This window comes from Medicago truncatula, chromosome 2 (assembly GCF_003473485.1).
Source record: "Medicago truncatula cultivar Jemalong A17 chromosome 2, MtrunA17r5.0-ANR, whole genome shotgun sequence".
Lineage (NCBI taxonomy): Eukaryota > Viridiplantae > Streptophyta > Magnoliopsida > Fabales > Fabaceae > Medicago > Medicago truncatula.
This window is the reverse complement of record NC_053043.1, coordinates 26,399,079-26,416,455: the sequence shown is the minus strand read 5'-3', so window position 1 is coordinate 26,416,455 and position 17,377 is coordinate 26,399,079. Positions and strand designations below refer to the sequence as shown.

Genomic DNA, 17,377 nt, shown 5'->3' with positions numbered 1-17,377 from the left:
CACCACCATCAATCTCCTTGTCTTCTTATTCATCATCTTCACCTACACCATTGTACCCTCCTCCTCCTCCTTCTTCTATACCAACATAACTAAAGTCACAACAACCACTCAAAACAAAAACAAAATAGATCCAATAACAAATACATCTCCAAGAACTTCAACAAACCTAGTACAAATTCAAAACCCTTAACTAAAACACCTAAAATTAAAAGTGAAATCCCTCCTGCTCTTCTGGTTACTGCGACCAAGACCCACCACCCTCTTCAACTCCCTCTGCCACTGGAAAGTGATTGTTGGACACTGTTTTCGCCGGAACCAATTTGAACAACCCGGATCCACACCTACATCATCATCATCATCATCATCATCATTAAAAAAAGGGCAACCCGGTGCACTAAAGCTCCCGCATATGCGGGGTCCGAGAAGGGGTCCCACCATTATTGGTGTATTGTACGAAGCCTTACCCTGTTTTTTACACAAGAGGCTGTTTCCAGGACTTGAACCCGTGACCTTCTAGTCATATGACAACAACTTTACCAGTTGCGCCAAGTTACCCCTCATCATCAGCATCATTGAAGTGGATAAAATAGTCACAAGGAAGGGGGGTTTGAATAGTGACCCTTAAAAATAATCCTGTAAAGAGATTTATAGTGGTTCGCCCCAATGTGGGTTAGTCCACTCCTTACAATCTTGTGAGAGTTTCCACTATGATGTTTGAGATAACCTCTCAAATCATGCACTTTACAATTTGTGCTCACCTGAACTGTAACGCCTTCTTTGAATTATTTAATTATTTAATTATTTGATTGAGTCTAGAAGCTATTAAGATGAGTTTATATTATATTTATATGATATATGTGTGATTTAAGAGATTTATATGATTGAGATGATTTTTATGTGATTTATGAGGAGTTGTGACTTATTTTATTGTTTAATAAAATAAGATTTGAAAATAAAATAAATATTGAGTTTAGGGGTTGTTTTGAGATTTTAGAGAGTTTTGGGGAAGAAAGAGAAATAAGATAAGATAGATGGAGGAGATATAAATAGGAAATACCTAATTAGAAAAATAGAACGTACGTACGATCAGTTTTTGGAAAAAGTGAGAAAAAGCCAAGAGAAGAGCAAGAGAGACCTAGAGGCTGCGATTTTCATATTCTAAGGTAAGAGTGAGACTAACTTTGCAATTCTATTAAGTCTGTGATTCAATGGTTAGGTTTAACATTATGTAGGATGAGTTTTAAAGGAATTGAAAAGTAGGTTAAAATTGAAGAATTTTTTATTAAACGGTGGAAACTTGTTAGATTGACGTAAAAATTGTTCATAGACCTTAGATTATGTGTATAATGAATTCTGGAATCAAAGTTAGGCTTAAAACCATGAGAATTAGTGATTTTTATGAAAAACTGCACTTCTGCCCGTAGCGACATTCATCGCTCGCCTCCCGAGCTATGATCCTCGCCACGACGAGTGATGAACTTTATCGCTCGCCTCGCGAGCAAAACTTACCCGCCTCGCGAGTTGCACCATGCAGCTCGCCATAGCGAGCAGATGAACTCGCCTAGCAAGCTTGACTAGAGAGCTTGCAAGATTTCGTGATTTTGACTTTTGAGTTGATCCTTAGATGCTTTTGAGTGCTTGAACATGTCTAATAATGATTAGGAAAGAATGTAGAATGAGATTGAACTTGGAAATATTTTAGAATGAAACTTTTGGAAATCTGACCTGAACTCGCCACGGCGAGCAGAGGCTCTCGCCTCGCGAGTGACCCAGAAACAGAGTGTCTTGTTAGGATTTTGCAATCTGTGTCGCACAAGTTGCTAAGAGTTGAACCTTGGGGTAGTATTGAGACTTAATGATGATGTTAATTATAATCTGTGAAGCTGTTTTAAGATGTGTTGATGTTGATTATGATGTGATATAATGTTATACGCATTAATTGAATTATGAGTGTATAATTGAGATGTTGACTTGCATTTGATATTATTATGTCATGTTGTTTTTGTATACTGCCTGTGTTGCTGTTGTTATTTAACTAAGCTGCATGAGTCGGTCTAAGTTGATGAAGATGATGATGTCCAAATTATTGGATTATATAAGAGGTTGTCGATTTAAGATGTTTAAGAGGTTGAGTCCATGCATTAGCATTTCATTGTTGGGGGCTTGATGCCCTGGAGCCTTTGCTCAATACGATGGAGCTTTAGCTCAATAGCGATGAGGGCTTGATGCCCTGGAAGTATATTAATACACTACACCATTTGTTGTCTCTGGCAACACTTTTTTAGGGGACGTGCAGAAATTGTCCCCTAAAAGTCCCTAAGGGGACGTTTTATGATCTTCTCTAGATAAAAGTTTGCAACCCTTGGAAATCGTCCCCTTAGATACTTCTGGGGACGTTTTTGGAGCGTCACTCTATTATTTCTTTGATAACAATCATGAATTGTCCCCTTAAATACTTTTGGGGACATTTTTGGAGCGTTACTCTATTATTTCATAAAAATTTCAACAACATCAAATTTTTGGTGGCAATCTTTCCCTCTAAACTTGTTCACCAAAATACAAATTTTCCATCCAATCATTCTTAAAAAAAAATCAAAAAATAAAAAAAAAATATTGCTAACACATCATGTAAAAAAAAAAAAAAAATTATTTAACACATAATAATAATATATCTTTACGTAAAAAAAAATATAGTTTTTTATTTTGTAATTAACATAGTAATAATTATAATAATAATAAATCTTTATTTTGTAAAATAAAAAAAAAACATACTTGTTTTGGGATTAGTCACTTTAGTTCCTGAATGAGAAAAGAGTAGTCACTTAAGTCCTTGAATGCAGAGAAATTGCAAAACAGTGCTTGAACGTAGACTCTGTTAGTCAATTTCAAGGATTAATGTGACTAACTAAGTCTAAATTCAGGGACTAAATTGATTAACGAAGTCTGCATTCAGATACTAAGTTGACTAACATAGTATACATTCATAAACTATTTTGCAATTTATCTGCATTCATAGACTAAAGTGATAATTTCTTTCCTATTCAAGGACCAAAGTGACTAACTTTTTTTTAGACAAAAAAACATAATAAATAATAATAATAATATAATAATAATAATATAACATTGTGACAATTAAAAGGATTACTTGATTAACATTCATATTAACGTTTTTTTTTTTGTAACAAAGCTAAAAAGGGAAAAACATTGATATTAACGCTTCATCTTTCCCTTTCTCTTTCATTTGAGAACACACGTTCTCTTTCTTCTCCCACCACAAGCCAATCGACCGGAACCAAGCCAACGCCGGCGAGCTGCGACCGCGACCGCGACCACTCTCCCTCCATCCATCACCGGTTTCAATTGGGTCTGATTCAATACAAATTCAAATAGCTTCAAACATTCAACTTTGGCGACTCTATTCTACTCAACTCTCTCTTTCTCTGGTAGGTTTTCTCTCAGTCCTAGTCGCTTTCAATTCTTCTTTCATGCTTTCGAAATCGCTCTGCACTGTTTTTGTTTTTTTATTTTATTTTGATTCTCAGTGAAAATCACTCACTTCGAAATCCTAAACCCTAAATCAATCTCCGAGATGGTTTTTACTTCAATTACGTGTTACTGCTTGTTTTCGATGCTAACATGTGAACGAGCACTGCGTTCTACAGTTTCGATCATCATTTTTCATCGCGTAATGTGTAATTTGATTTTACAAACAAAATTACTATTTCTGTGTCGTGTATGAGTTCACTGTTTTTGTGTCGTGTATGAATTTTCTACATGTTCTTTATTGATTGCCATGAGTTTTCCATCTTTAGTAACTTAGTTGATTGCCACTGGTTTCCAATTCCATCCTTTGTTCTTTAATTGAAATTGAAATTGAATGTAATTGCCATGAGTTTAGTTGATTACATGTTCTTTAGTTGATTACATGTGTAATGTTTGAATAATTCATTGTAGATTTGTAGTGGGATTGTGTTGTTTCATATTATGCATAAACAGTATGTCAATTTAAATCATTCTTCATTATATTGAAACTCAGTTTATGAACCATGTTTGGATTAGGCGTGACCCGTTGTCAGACACGCGTTGTGTTCGAAACCGACACGACACTGACATATATAATTACACATAATTATATGATTTTGTTAAATTAGTAGCGTGTTTGTGTCTGGTGTCGGTATCCGTATCCGTGCTTAATAGGTTCTAATTTAAGTAAAATATTGTTGTTGTATTGGCAATATTGGTGCTGACGCGTCTTTGGTTTATTGCAGCACTGTTCTACGTTTACGGCATTTTCGGGGTTGTTGCGTTCTTGCTTCTCTGTGTTGCTGTATTGCTGCTTCTTGCGTTGGTGTGTTCAGGTATTATTTTCAAGTTTTTTAACTTCTTTGCTGCTGTATATGTTTCATACATGCTTAAGATATTATTTTACTAAAAATGGAAATGTTTGCTTCAATTTGATTTTGCCTCAGCAACTTGTATTTTAGTTAAAAGTTAAAAGGGTAATATTCCTCAGCATCTTGAATTTATCCTTTTAATTGTCGACTTACAAAACTCTAAAATGTATATAATATATAATCTTATGTTTAGTTAAAATACTTTTATGATGCATTTATTAGGTTTATAATGCCTTATTGTAGTTATTCCCTTATAGGCTTACAGTAATAAACTAATAATAGGCTTATAGTAAACTTTTATTTCATTTTAGTAAACCAAACATGATAAAGAAGGATTGGGTGGCGTTGCCTCCACATAGTCAAAGTTACAAGGATGGTGTTAATTACTTTTTGGATATTGCATTCACCAAAGGAATGGTTGAAGAAGAAGAGATTTTGTGCCCCTGTGCTGTATGTTGCAATGATAGTTGGGAAACCAGAGATGTAGTGTTCGACCATTTATGTAGCAAAGGATTTGTAAAAGGATACGTGGAATGGATTTATCACGGTGAAGATGAAAGTCTTATGGATCTTGATGGTGATAGTCATGACGAAACATCATCTCATGATGATATTAATGGGTTACTTTTTGAGACGTTTAAAGATGTCGCTGATGGAGGTAGAGTACATGAAGGGCTAAATGAAGATGCAAAGAAATTTTATAAACTAGTTGATGATGCAAATCAAGAGTTATACCCTGGTTGTGAAAGTTTTTCCTCGTTATCATTCACTATTCGAATCTACTTGTTGAAATGCCTCCATGGATGGAGCAATGCATCGTTCACTGCTCTCTTAGAATTGTTGAAAGAGGCTATGCCAGATTTGAACATCCCTGTCTCTTTCAATAAAACAAAATCTATGATAAAAGATTTGGGCTTAGACTATAAAAAGATTGATGCATGTCCCAAAAATTGCATGTTGTTTTGGAAAGAGCACGAGAAAGATGACTCATGTCATATTTGTGGCGCATCAAGGTGGATAGAATATCCTGAAGTTGCTAATGAGCCTGACGAAATTAAAAAAGCTCACAAGGTTCCCGCCAAAGTTCTAAGACATTTTCCTTTGATTCCAAGATTGAAAAGACTCTTTATGTGTTCAAAGACAGCCGACACATTAAGGTGGCACTCAGATAAGCGTTCAAGGGATGGGAAGTTAAGGCATCCGGCCGATGCCAAAGCATGGAAAGACTTTGATGCAAAACATTCAGATTTTGCTCGTGAAACCCGTAACATCAGGCTTGGGTTGGCAAGTGATGGGTTTAATCCATTTAGGACTATGAGTCTTTCACATAGTACATGGCCTGTTGTATTAACAATATATAATTATCCGCCAAATTTGTGCTTAAAGGCTAAAAATTGTTTAATGTCGTTAATTATTCCTGGACCAAAGTCACCCGGAAATGCAATTGATGTGTATTTACAACCACTTATTGAGGAGCTGAAGATATTGTGGAATGTCGGTGTAGAAACGTATGATATTTCCAAAAATGAAACATTTCAAATGCATGCAGCTCTTATGTGGACTGTGAATGACTACCCTGCATATGCTATGCTATCTGGTTGGAGTACAAAAGGGAAGTTGGCTTGCCCCGCTTGTAATCATAAAACTTCTTCAAGATACTTAAAACATAGTCGAAAGATGTGTTATATGGGTCATCGAGTCTTTTTGGATTCAAATCATGTATGGAGATCAAATTCAACTTCTTTTGATGGAAAGCCAGAATATAGGTCTGCACCTTCTTTGTTAGATTCAAAAAAGATTTTAAAAGACTTAAAAAAGATCCCTGACATGTTGGGAAAGGAAAAAAAGAAAAAAAGGCTTGGTCCATTGGGGAAGAAAAAAAAGAAAAAAAGGTTTGGTCGTTGGAAGAAAAAGTCTATCTTTTGGCAATTACCATATTGGAAGGACAATTCTTTGCGCCATAATTTAGATGTTATGCATATAGAAAAGAACATTTGTGATAATATAATCGGGACTCTCTTGGAGATTGAAGGGAAGAAAAAGGACCATGCAAAAGCTCGTTTGGACTTGCAACACATGGGGATTAGAAAAAAGCTCCACTTGAAAGCAACGAGTGATGGTAAGAAAACTCAAATCCCTAAAGCATGTTTCTCCCTAACAAAGCATGAGAAATCTGTTTTTTGTGGTGTTTTAAAGACAGTAAAACTTCCTGATGGCCTTGCTTCTAATATTTCTCGATGTGTTCAAGTTAATGAAGGAAAAGTTTCTGGGTACAAGAGTCATGATGCTCATATTATATTGCATTACTTGTTGCAAGTAGCAATAAGAGGGATAGGCCCTAATCAAGTTGTTATTCCTTTGCTTCAGCTTTGTTCATTTTTTCGTTGTTTATGCCAAAAGGTTATAGATGTGAAAACTTTGGAACGCTTGGAAGTAGAAATTGCTGAAACACTTTGTCAATTCGAGCGTATTTTCCCTCCAAGTTTCTTTGACATAATGGTTCACTTACCAATTCACCTTGCAAATGAGGTCAGATTAGGTGGGCCAGTTCAGTTTCGATGGATGTATTACATGGAGAGATATTTGGGTGATTTAAAGTCTTTTGTTCGGAATAGGAGGTATCCAGAGGGTTCTATCGCTGAAGCATATGTGGCTAAAGAAGGTCTAACATTTTGTTCAAGATATTTGTCTAGTGCTGTTGACACAGGGATGAATAGAATGACACGAAATAGCGATGATACTCCAAGCATAGGTCATCCAATTGGGGGAAAGAAACTAGTTTGTTTTGATCATAAGGATCTAAACCAGGCCCATGGCTACATTTTATTCAATTGTGATGAAGTGCAGGAATATATTAGGTACAATCATCTACTTCCTGCATCATTTCATTGTCACAATAAGTTTTATTTTTCTGTTGTATTGAAAAATTAGTTATTTATTTTGTAGAGAGCATGAGGTTAATGTTCATAATCCTAAAAACAAAAGAAAGTCCAGCAAAGCTATCAATCAAAGAGAAGATTTTATTCAATGGTTTGAAACACGTGTCATGGATGAGGAAGTAACCGAATGGTTAAAGGTGTTGTCTAGGGGCCAAATGAGGTTGTTAAAAGGTATTCTGGTTATGTTATTAATGGATACAGATTTCATACAACACAACGTGAAGCGAGGCTTAAAACACAAAATAGTGGTGTGACATTAGAAGCGGTGACTCAAGTTCTTAGAAATGCAAAGGATGAAAATCCCAAAAATATTTGTGTGACTTACTATGGGGCAATAAAAGATATCATAGAGTTAGATTATTATGATCATGAAAAATATGTGCTGTTCAAATGTGATTGGTTTGTGGCTGAAAAGGATAAATATGGATCCCCATGTGTTTACTTTAACAAAAAATGCTACAAAAATGATCCATTTGTGTTGGCATCTCAAGTTCAGCAGTGCTTCTATATTGAAGATCCTTTTAACAAGAACAAACACTATGTTTTGACAGCACTTCCAAGGGAATCATTTGACATGGGAGAATGTTTGAGTTCAGATGGCCAAGAATATGATATTCCAACAAATCTTGATATTTTAAAGGATGATTTTGAAGTGGATTTTGTTAGGAAAGATGTACCAGATGATATCTTTGAAATGCCTTTGTCAGAACTCCACAAGCAAAAAGCAATTGAAAGTGATCACAGTGACACGAGTCTTGAAAGTGACGATGAAACCACTGATGATTCTGATGATTCTAGTACTGATTAGGCAGTGTTTACAGTGTCTTTTAAGTGGTGGGGTTAGTGGTAGTTGGACTAATTTTTGGGAGCTTTTTTTTAGGACATTTAAACTGGGTTGGTGTGGTCTTGGTGTTGTTTGGTTTAGTTGGCCTAATATCATTGTTCCTTTTGTGTTGTATTTGTTTCCTAGTGGCTTCTGCTTATATGTAGCCCAACCCATTGTAATTTTGTTTTGTTTCAAGCAGCGCAACTGTTACGTCTTGTGCGGGTTGTTTTGCCTAATATATTTGACAACTCAAAAGAAAAAATCATCTTTGAACATTGATTGTATTGTATAATTATGTAATTTTCCCCCTTTGTAGTTCATCAATTTTTTTTTTAAATGGTTGTAGTTCATCATTGTTGGACATAATGGAGAATGTAAGAAGTGTGAAAGCTGGTGGTTCGCGTAGGCCTACTACTCAAAGTCCTGCTGAAGGATTTGATTTACCTTTTCAAGCTAGATCAAGCGTTGAGTTGAAAAAGATGTTTCAACATCAAATTAAGCAAGAAAAAATTGAAAAGTTGCATGAGAGGCTGCAGGGAAACAATAGAGAAATGCCTCAAGGGATTATAGAAGTTGTAGACGGTAAATCTTTTCTTGTCTCATGATTATGATTTTATAAAATTACATATGTAACATCTATGTTTTGGATTTCCTTCATATATATTTGTTCCTAATATTTTTTTTTATGAATTTTCACAAAATTTAGAAACACCAAAAAAAGGAACTCAGCAAGAACAAGTTCAAAAGGTTGACGGTAATTTGGAGAAAGATGCAATGACAAAGAAATTGAAGAAAGCCAAACTCTCGCAACCTCAAGCAATGAAAGATGGTGCACATCGTAACAAAGAAGTTGTACAACGTAAGTTTTTTCATTTGAGTTATGTATATTATTTTAAATTATTGCTAATATCTTTTGATGAATTTTGACTAAATTTAGAAACACCAAAAAGCAAAGGAACTCAGCAAGAAAGATTTCAAAAGGTTGGTGGCGATTTGGACAAAGATGCAATCACAAAGAAAATTAAGAAAGTCAAACTCTCACAACCTCAAGCAATGAAAGATTATGAACATGGTGACAAAGAAGTTGTACAACGTAAGTTTTGTTATTTGAGTTATGTATATTACTTCTGGTGATTTTCCTCTGAAATGTCTACTCCTCTATACTTCTTCTTTATGCTTGTCATACCTCAACATATGTTGTGTTTTTTTTATGTGTTTTATGGTTTGGTCGGCAGTTGCTGACTGTCGTGAACCACATTTCTGCTGAGTTTTGCGGACTATTGTATATATGCTGCATTTTTTCTGAGTGTCTTTTAGTGAAATCTAAAGGGAGTTAAATGTATTTTTCCCTTAAATTATTTCTAATATCTTTAGACTAAATTTAGAAACACAAAAGAGAAGAACTAATGGGAAAGCTACAATCAATGGACTGAATGAGAAACTACATGCAAAAAATAGAGTTCTAGAGGTTGCTACAAAGCAAACAGAGAGGCCTAGGATTTTGCAACCACAAGCTAAGAAGAATTTTGCTCAAGGTAATTGATATCTTTGCATTACTTTAAATTTTCTTATTCTTTATATGACATTCTTTTGATGAGAAATTACATTGAAACTAGGAATGCTGAAAAAAAGAACTCATGAGAATCTACTAGACAACAATAGAGAGAAAATTCAAAAGGTGGATAAAACAGTTGCAAGGAAGTTACTTATTCCTTCCAAAATAGTGAAACCTGATAAACCTAATATATCTTTGGACACAATGATGTCAAAAACTGAATGCTCTAAAAAGGCAAAGAGGGTGCCTACATGCCCATCAATGTTGATTCATGATTATGTGGAACTTCACAAGTCAAAAGAGATGGAAGCAACCAAGTCAAACAATGGAGAAAAACCGGGAAGCAACTTTCACCCTAGCTCTAGTAAAAATCAGCCACTGTCTGGCAAAAATAGAGTGGAAGATTCGAGAGAACCGGTAGTCAATGAAGAAGAGGAAAACACAAATAGAGAAGAAAAACAAGGTAATTAGTTTTGTATTTCATAATAATGATTTCATGTATTCTTTATATATTGGTAACCAACATGTGATATTGTTTTGTCATGTTAATTACTTTATAAAATTGTAGGAATATCTCAAAGAAAAACTCGTGGGAGAACTTTGTGCAAAAAGATTCATGCAAGAACTTTTGAAGAGCGAGTAGAAGTGACCTATAATGATGTTGATCAGCCTATCGGTCCCACTAAAAAAGTAGTATCTGACTTGAGCCTCTTCCTTGTGTTCTCTTATACTTTTTTTTAGCGGAAGTTTATCTTGTCGGTTGAAGCACGAGATTGGGTTGAGACTACTGTTAGAGATGCATGGAGAAGATACAAGTACAAGATTAAGCAACATCATTTTCTAAAGTATCCCAACATGACCGAAAGACTTAAACATCGTCCTCCAAAGGTGCCAATAGCTCATTTTAGGGCGCTTTGTGAATTCTGGAGTAAGGAGCCTATACAAGTAAGATTAATATTTTTTTTAATGCATGTGCATAATTTTGCACCTTTCTATGTATGTCATAATCAAGTAAGATTTATTATAATAATTCTGTAAAACTTAAATGCAGGCATTGGCTGAAAGTAACGCTAGAAATAGAGCTCAGCTGAAGTGGCTGCATCGAATGGGTCCCCAAAACTTCTCTCTGACTCGTGAAAAACTGGTAAATTTCGCGCTCAACTAAAGTATTCCTTGGATGATTGGTTTCTTTGAGCATTTTTTTAATTCATGTCTGGTTTCTACGAGAGCCATTTTAATTCATGGGATGTTTTATTTTGATTCGTGCAGCGTGAAAAGGAAAAAAGAGAGCCCACTCAATCAGAAATGTTTTTTGAAACTCGAAAAGGAAGTAGAGGAAAACAATTGGATGAAGAAACTGGAAAAGTATTTGTATGTAAAAAATTACAGTTACGTTAAATTGTGTTTACTTAATATTGTTGGCAAACATTGTTTATAATATTAGTTAATGTTTTCTTGAATTTTTTTATGCTAGTCCCAACTTCAAGAAATGGTTGAAAAGAAAGGAAGTGATACTGAAGCTTTTAAAGCTGTTATGGGAAAGGAGCGTCCCGGAAGGTTACGTTGTTATGGGAGAACAGTAACTAAAACTTCCTTAAAGCGAAAGGTTGAGATTAATGCTTTGAAACAAGCACATAGTCAAGAGGTATCTATTTTGAGGCATGAATTTCAAGATCAGATTGATAGATTGCAAAATGCGTTTAAGACCGTCATACAACAATGCAATCCTCAATTAAATATGGCCTCAATAGAACATTTGCTAGGATTATCTCATGGAGATGCTAACAGCTCCCCAAAGGATAGTGGAGCACAAATGCATTCCTCTACTTCAATTCATACTCCATGTCCTGAAAAGGTAACCATATATAGAAATATTGTTGATTATGTTATTGTAATTGAATTAAACTAGTTATATTTTCCTTGTTAATATATGCAAAAAGTTGTTAGTAATGACATCACTTGGAATGTAGGCAAGTGTCTGAAATTGTTAACTTGCGTATGTTGGGTCTAAATTAGAGCTGTGCGAACTTATGATTATGTTGTTTGGCTGAATTGTATAAAATGCATGTCCAAAGTCGGATTTTGATTGTGTTGCAGAATTTTATGCATAAATTTTGTTTATGCAATTTGTGGTGTTTGTGCAAACTTGTGATTTATTTTTCTGCATTTTGTGTTTCTTTCTCTGTTGCATAACATGACATAAGTTGCAGAAACTTAAAAATGAGCTTGTAATGATAGAATAAGGAAGGGAAAATAGTAAAACAAGTTTTCTATGGTTGATGTATTTTGTTCTTATGCAGCAAGTTATCAATGAAGATGCTGTACAGGATGATATAGATGAGGAGGAAGACGTAGATGATGAATTTCTTGAGGACGAATTTCTTGAGGACAACTTAAGTGATGAATTTCAGGAGGATGATATAGATGATGAATTTGAGGAGGATGATATAGATGATGAATTTCAAGAGGATGACCTAGATGATGAAATTCAAGAGAATGACATCGGTGATGAATTTGAAGTGGACGATTTGGCTGATGAATTACAAGATAAACTTGAATGATCGAGTTGGATGGTGTTTTATTTTGGATTGTAGTTAAGCCACATTTTGGATTATAGATAACCCACTAAACTTGTCCGAACTTTAGTTTTGTTATTTTGCTAGGCTTATACTGCGAAGCATTAAACTTATCAAGTAATGTTTGACATTTTGATTACTATTATGTCTTGAATTAATGTTTGAATTATGTTATTATATTACTTCTTTTGTGGTTGTATTGTTAAATTCGATTTGTTTGAGTTATAATTGACAATTCTAATATTGCCTTTAAGCTATGGTTACATTTCTAAAATAATTGGAAAATTTTAAAATTTTACAAGGACACTATAAAAATGTTGCCTGTAAGCTATGGGGACGTTTTTATGATTTCTTAAAGAATCAAATTTTAGGGGACGATTATTAATTGAAGCAACCTATGGGGACATTTAAAAACGTCCCCTCAGAATCCCAAAAAAATCGTCCCCTATTCCTAAGGTTTAGGAGACGTTTTCAAAAACTGTGCCCAAAGAACATGAAAAAACGTCCCCATAGACTATAGGCGACGCTCGTATAGGAGACGCCCGGAAAACGTCCCCTATACCTTTAGGGGACGTTTTCCTTAGTTCTGGCAACATTTTTCGATTGTTGTTAAAAAGGATAAATGGTGTAGTGATACTTATAGCGATGGGGGCTTGATGCCCTGGATTGGTACCTCATGCATATAAGAGGTCTAAGTTGCATAGTTGCATTTGTTGAGTCAAAGATGATAAGTTCTGAAGTTGTGATTATTTATATGAATTATGAATGAAGCGATAAATGATACATTATTATCTATGATGAATATTATGATGATTTTATGTTGTTAAATATAATTGTTGAATTATATGCTTAATATTATTGTTTTGTGAAATCTCACCCCTTCTGCTTGGAAATGTTGATCTTCGTATGAGTAACTTGCAGGTGATCAAGAGTAGGTTGCTGGTGTTGCTGTCGTGAGTGATTTATTCCTCACTGAGTCTTAGGTTGCTCTGACACGTAACAGGATGGGATCTTTTGTGGCTATTTCTTATTCCTTTACGAATTTGTTTTATGAATATTAAATGATAAAGTTGTTTAACTGATTTATGAGATGTTTGGATGAGGCCTGCGTGCCAAGACTTTCTATGATGTTGAAGTTAATTCCGCTGCTAATATGTTGAAGATTTATTTTGAAGGATAATTAGTTAATTATCTCTTTTATGTTTTAAGAAGTGTGATATCCCGTTTATGTGATGTTTTACTCTGAAATATGTTTGAAATTTTTAAGTTGGCAAAACGGGGTGTTACAAAGGTTCTTTGGGGCGGTGTAACTGGTGAAAGTTTGACATGGGAGCTGGAGAGTAAGATGCTGGAGTCTTATCCAGAGTTGTTTACTTGAGGTAATATTTCGAGGACGAAATTCTCTAAGTTGGGGAGAGTTGTAACGCCCTAGTCGTTATTTAATTATTTCTGATTTATTTAGAGTCTTTTATATGATTTTAAATAATTATTGTTGATGTTGTGGTGTGATATTTTATTAAATGACTTATTTTTAGTATTTATTAGAATAATGTGAGAAATATAATTAATTGGAGTTTTAGGGGTTTTATTTTAATTAAGTGAATTAAGAGGGAGTTAAATAAAATAAAGGGGAGTTAAGTTAGGAGTTAGGAAATTGAGAAGTCAGAAACTGTTTTACGTACAGTAGAGTTTTGGAAGAAAAAGGGAGAAGAGCCAAGTAAGAGAACCAGATTTTGTGTTGAGTTTTGTTCTTCAAATTAAGGTAAGGGTGAGACTATCTCTCAATAATGATAGTTGTATAATTCTGATTTTGGTTTAACATGTTTCTGGTAGAAATTGGGAATTTGGGTCTAGGTTTTGATTCTTTGAATTCTGGATGGAATGAGTGTAGAAACCATTGTTTTAGTGTTAGAAATATGTTCAAGTTGCATACAACATTTTATTCCATTTCTGTAAACTGTTTTGGGGAGTCAAATTGAGAAAATTGAGATTTTTGGGAAAAACCTGCATTCTGCATGTACAGACCTTCTTCGCTCGCCCCCGCGAGTAGCGTGTCTCGCCTCGCGAGTGAACAACTTCATGGCTCGCCTTGCGAGCAGAACCACTCGCCATAGCGAGTAAGTGAGTGAGAGATCATAATTTTCAGATTGTTGTTATAAGGTGTAAGTTGGATAGTTTTGAGTGCCTGGATGTTTTTAGAGAGGAATGGGACAATTTTTAGATTAAAAAGATGAATAGGGAGCCTAAAAATGAAGATTTAGTGAGAGAAATGTCAAAACTCCCGAGAGCACCTTTTTCTCGTTCGCCTCGTACTCGCCACGGCGAGTAACCCTTTTCCTGAGTTCGCCATAGCAAGCAGATGTGCTCGCGAGGCGAGTTGCCCTGTACCTGAAGCTGTTTGCTATGTAATTGAATATTGTTGATTAACTTTGGTGTAGGACCATGATTATAATTAATTGTGTTATTTTCTGGAGCTGTTGAATTAATTATGATGAATTGTTGATGGCTGTGATGTATATTTATATCTAAATAAATTATACATGTTGTTGAATTCTTTTCAAAGGTTGAAGTATCATTAATTGAATTGTTGAGGTATAAGTCATATTTACATATATGCATTGATGAGTAGTGGATGTCGTTGTATGCATTGTTGAGTTGTATGTAGATATACATAAGTGGAGTCCATTGCATAATCATAAAAATTGGTGAGGGCTCATGCCCTGGAACACCTTGTCGTTCAATTGGTGAGGGCTCATGTAACGCCCACTTTCGTTTAATCGTTATTTAATCGAGTTTAGGCAATTATATTATAATTATATAATATATGCGTGATTTTGTTATGTTTTGGTGATTCACGATGAATTTAGTGATTTGATTGATGACGTGATAAGTTATGAGTTTTGGAGGATTTGATTATGATATGAGATTTATTTTATTGTTAAATAGAATAAAGATTTGAAAATAATATAAAATATTTAGTTGAGGGCTGTTTTGATATTTTAGATAGTTTTGGGGGAGAAAGTGAGATAAGATAAGTTATTAGAAAGAGGTATAAATAGGGAAGACCTAATAGCTTTAGAAAACCATTGTACGTGAAAACTTTTGGAAAAAGGGAGAAAAGCTTAGAGAGGAGCAAGAGACCAAGAGTGCTGCGATTTTCTTCAAACAAGGTAAGGGTGAGACTAATGATTCAATAGCATTGATCGTTGTAATTCTGATGATTAATTGACAAAGTTAGGATTGATTTAGAAAAGTTTTGGAATTAGGTCAAAACCCTAAAAATTGATGATCAAACGGTAAAACTTGTTTAGATTGATGTAGAAACCGTCCTTTAACCTTAGAACATGTTTAGGATGGATTATGGAATCAAAATTAGGCTTTGAACCATGTTGTGTGATGGATTTTTGAGAAAAACCCTAGTCTGCCCGTGCTTCTGTTCATCGCTCGCCACGGTGAGTGATGATCCTCGCCTCGCGAGTGATGAACTTCATCGCTCGCCACGCGAGCCCCTTCCCTTCGCCTCGCGAGTTGTTTGGTGCAACTCGCCATGGCGAGCAACCCTTCCTCGCCTCGCGAGCTTAGGCAGAGTGCATGTCATATTTTGTGTTTTGACATTTTTAGTTGGACCTTGGCTGCCATAGAATGCCTGAACATACCTAGTATTGATTAGGAATGAATGTAGGATCAGAGGGAACCTAGAACAACATTAGTTTGGGAGATGAGTGGTACTCGCCATGGCGTGTAAGTACTCTCGCCTCGCGAGTACAACCAGGATGAACTTGTTTATGTGTTTATGCGATCTGTGTCGCACTTGTTGATCAAGAGTGAACCCCTAACTGGTAATGAGACCTAGTGATGTCGTTTAATGCAGACTGTAGAGTTGTTTAAGTTATATTAATATTAATTGAATATGAACTATTGTATTGTATATTCATGCAAGATAAGAAGATGTGATAATGATACAAATTATGTGCTTTGATATAATGATATCATCTTGTTATGTGACCTGTTTATGCTGCTTCCGTTATTTAACTAAGTGCATAATTATATGATGAAGTTTAGCTCTAAATTATTGGATGCATGTTGATAAGTTGATTACGATGTTTTGTTCATATGTGTCCATGCATAGCATATCATTGAGCTTAGTCCTCACCACGAATATTAGGAGCTTTGTCCTCCGCACGTTTTATAGGAGCTTTGTCCTCCGCACGATTAAAGTATATTAATACTTATGATGACGATTGGTACCACATGCATATAAGGAGTCTAGGAGCATTGTCACATTGTCATGATTAAGATGCCTTGTTGATAATGAATGAATATGTGATTACGTGATAAGTGTTTATTGATTATGTTACGTTGTTCATAATGAATTGGATATATGATTACGTGATAACTGTTTAGCATTTATGCAAAGTTAATAATGGAATGATTATGATGTTAATTTATGATTCGCAATTACATTGATTAATGTTATTTTATTATGAAATCTCACCCCTTCTGCTTGAAAATGTTGCCCTTCGTATGGGTAACTTGCAGGTGATCGTGCTTAGTGTGCAGTTGCCGTCGTGAGTGGCCTTGCCTTCACTGTGTCATCTAGGTCGCTCTGATACGTAACGGGATGGGGTTTTATGCTATAACATGCTTCATTCTCTTACGTGAACTGCCATGAATATTTACTGTTTTGATTAACTCTTTTGAGATACTTGTTGGGCCTGCGTGCCAAAACGTTTCATGAATTATGGTTAAGATTTTCCGCTGCAAATGTTTAAGATATTGGTTAAATTATTATTTAACTGTTGGATTACGTTATATGTGATATCCCGTTGTTTGATGTTTACTCTGATAAATGTTATGTTTTTAAAGAAATTTTAAATATTGGGAAAACGGGGTGTTACAATTGGTATCAGAGCAGGTCGGTCCGTCTGGTCAATTAGAGAGTCGTGTCGAGTCTTAGTAATATTTATATTACTATCTTATGTTGTTGTTGCTACTTTTGTAGAATCTCGGAAATGGCTGGAAGAAACGATGCTGCGTTAGCTGCTGCTCTACAAGCTGTTGCCCAAGCTGTGGGACAACAACCTAAC

The 17,377-nt window shown here is 35.1% G+C and overlaps 2 protein-coding genes across 2 annotated transcripts; both read left to right on the top strand.

The window, feature by feature from the left end:
- The first annotated feature begins 3,222 nt into the window (after positions 1–3,222).
- Positions 3,223–8,141, top strand: LOC112422068 (uncharacterized). Its single transcript, XM_039831022.1, has 5 exons — positions 3,223–3,443; positions 4,269–4,358; positions 4,706–7,252; positions 7,341–7,493; positions 7,535–8,141. The coding sequence occupies exons 3-5, from the start codon at positions 4,716–4,718 to the stop codon at positions 8,139–8,141; spliced, it is 3,297 nt and encodes a 1,098-aa protein (XP_039686956.1). The 5' UTR covers positions 3,223–3,443; positions 4,269–4,358; positions 4,706–4,715.
- A 2,299-nt stretch (positions 8,142–10,440) lies between these two features.
- On the top strand, positions 10,441–12,275 carry LOC120578344 (coiled-coil domain-containing protein 1-like). Its single transcript, XM_039831021.1, has 5 exons — positions 10,441–10,659; positions 10,766–10,858; positions 10,984–11,085; positions 11,189–11,569; positions 12,015–12,275. Exons 1-5 carry the CDS (start codon positions 10,570–10,572, stop codon positions 12,273–12,275), a joined length of 927 nt encoding a protein of 308 aa, XP_039686955.1. The 5' UTR covers positions 10,441–10,569.
- Positions 12,276–17,377: the final 5,102 nt, after the last annotated feature.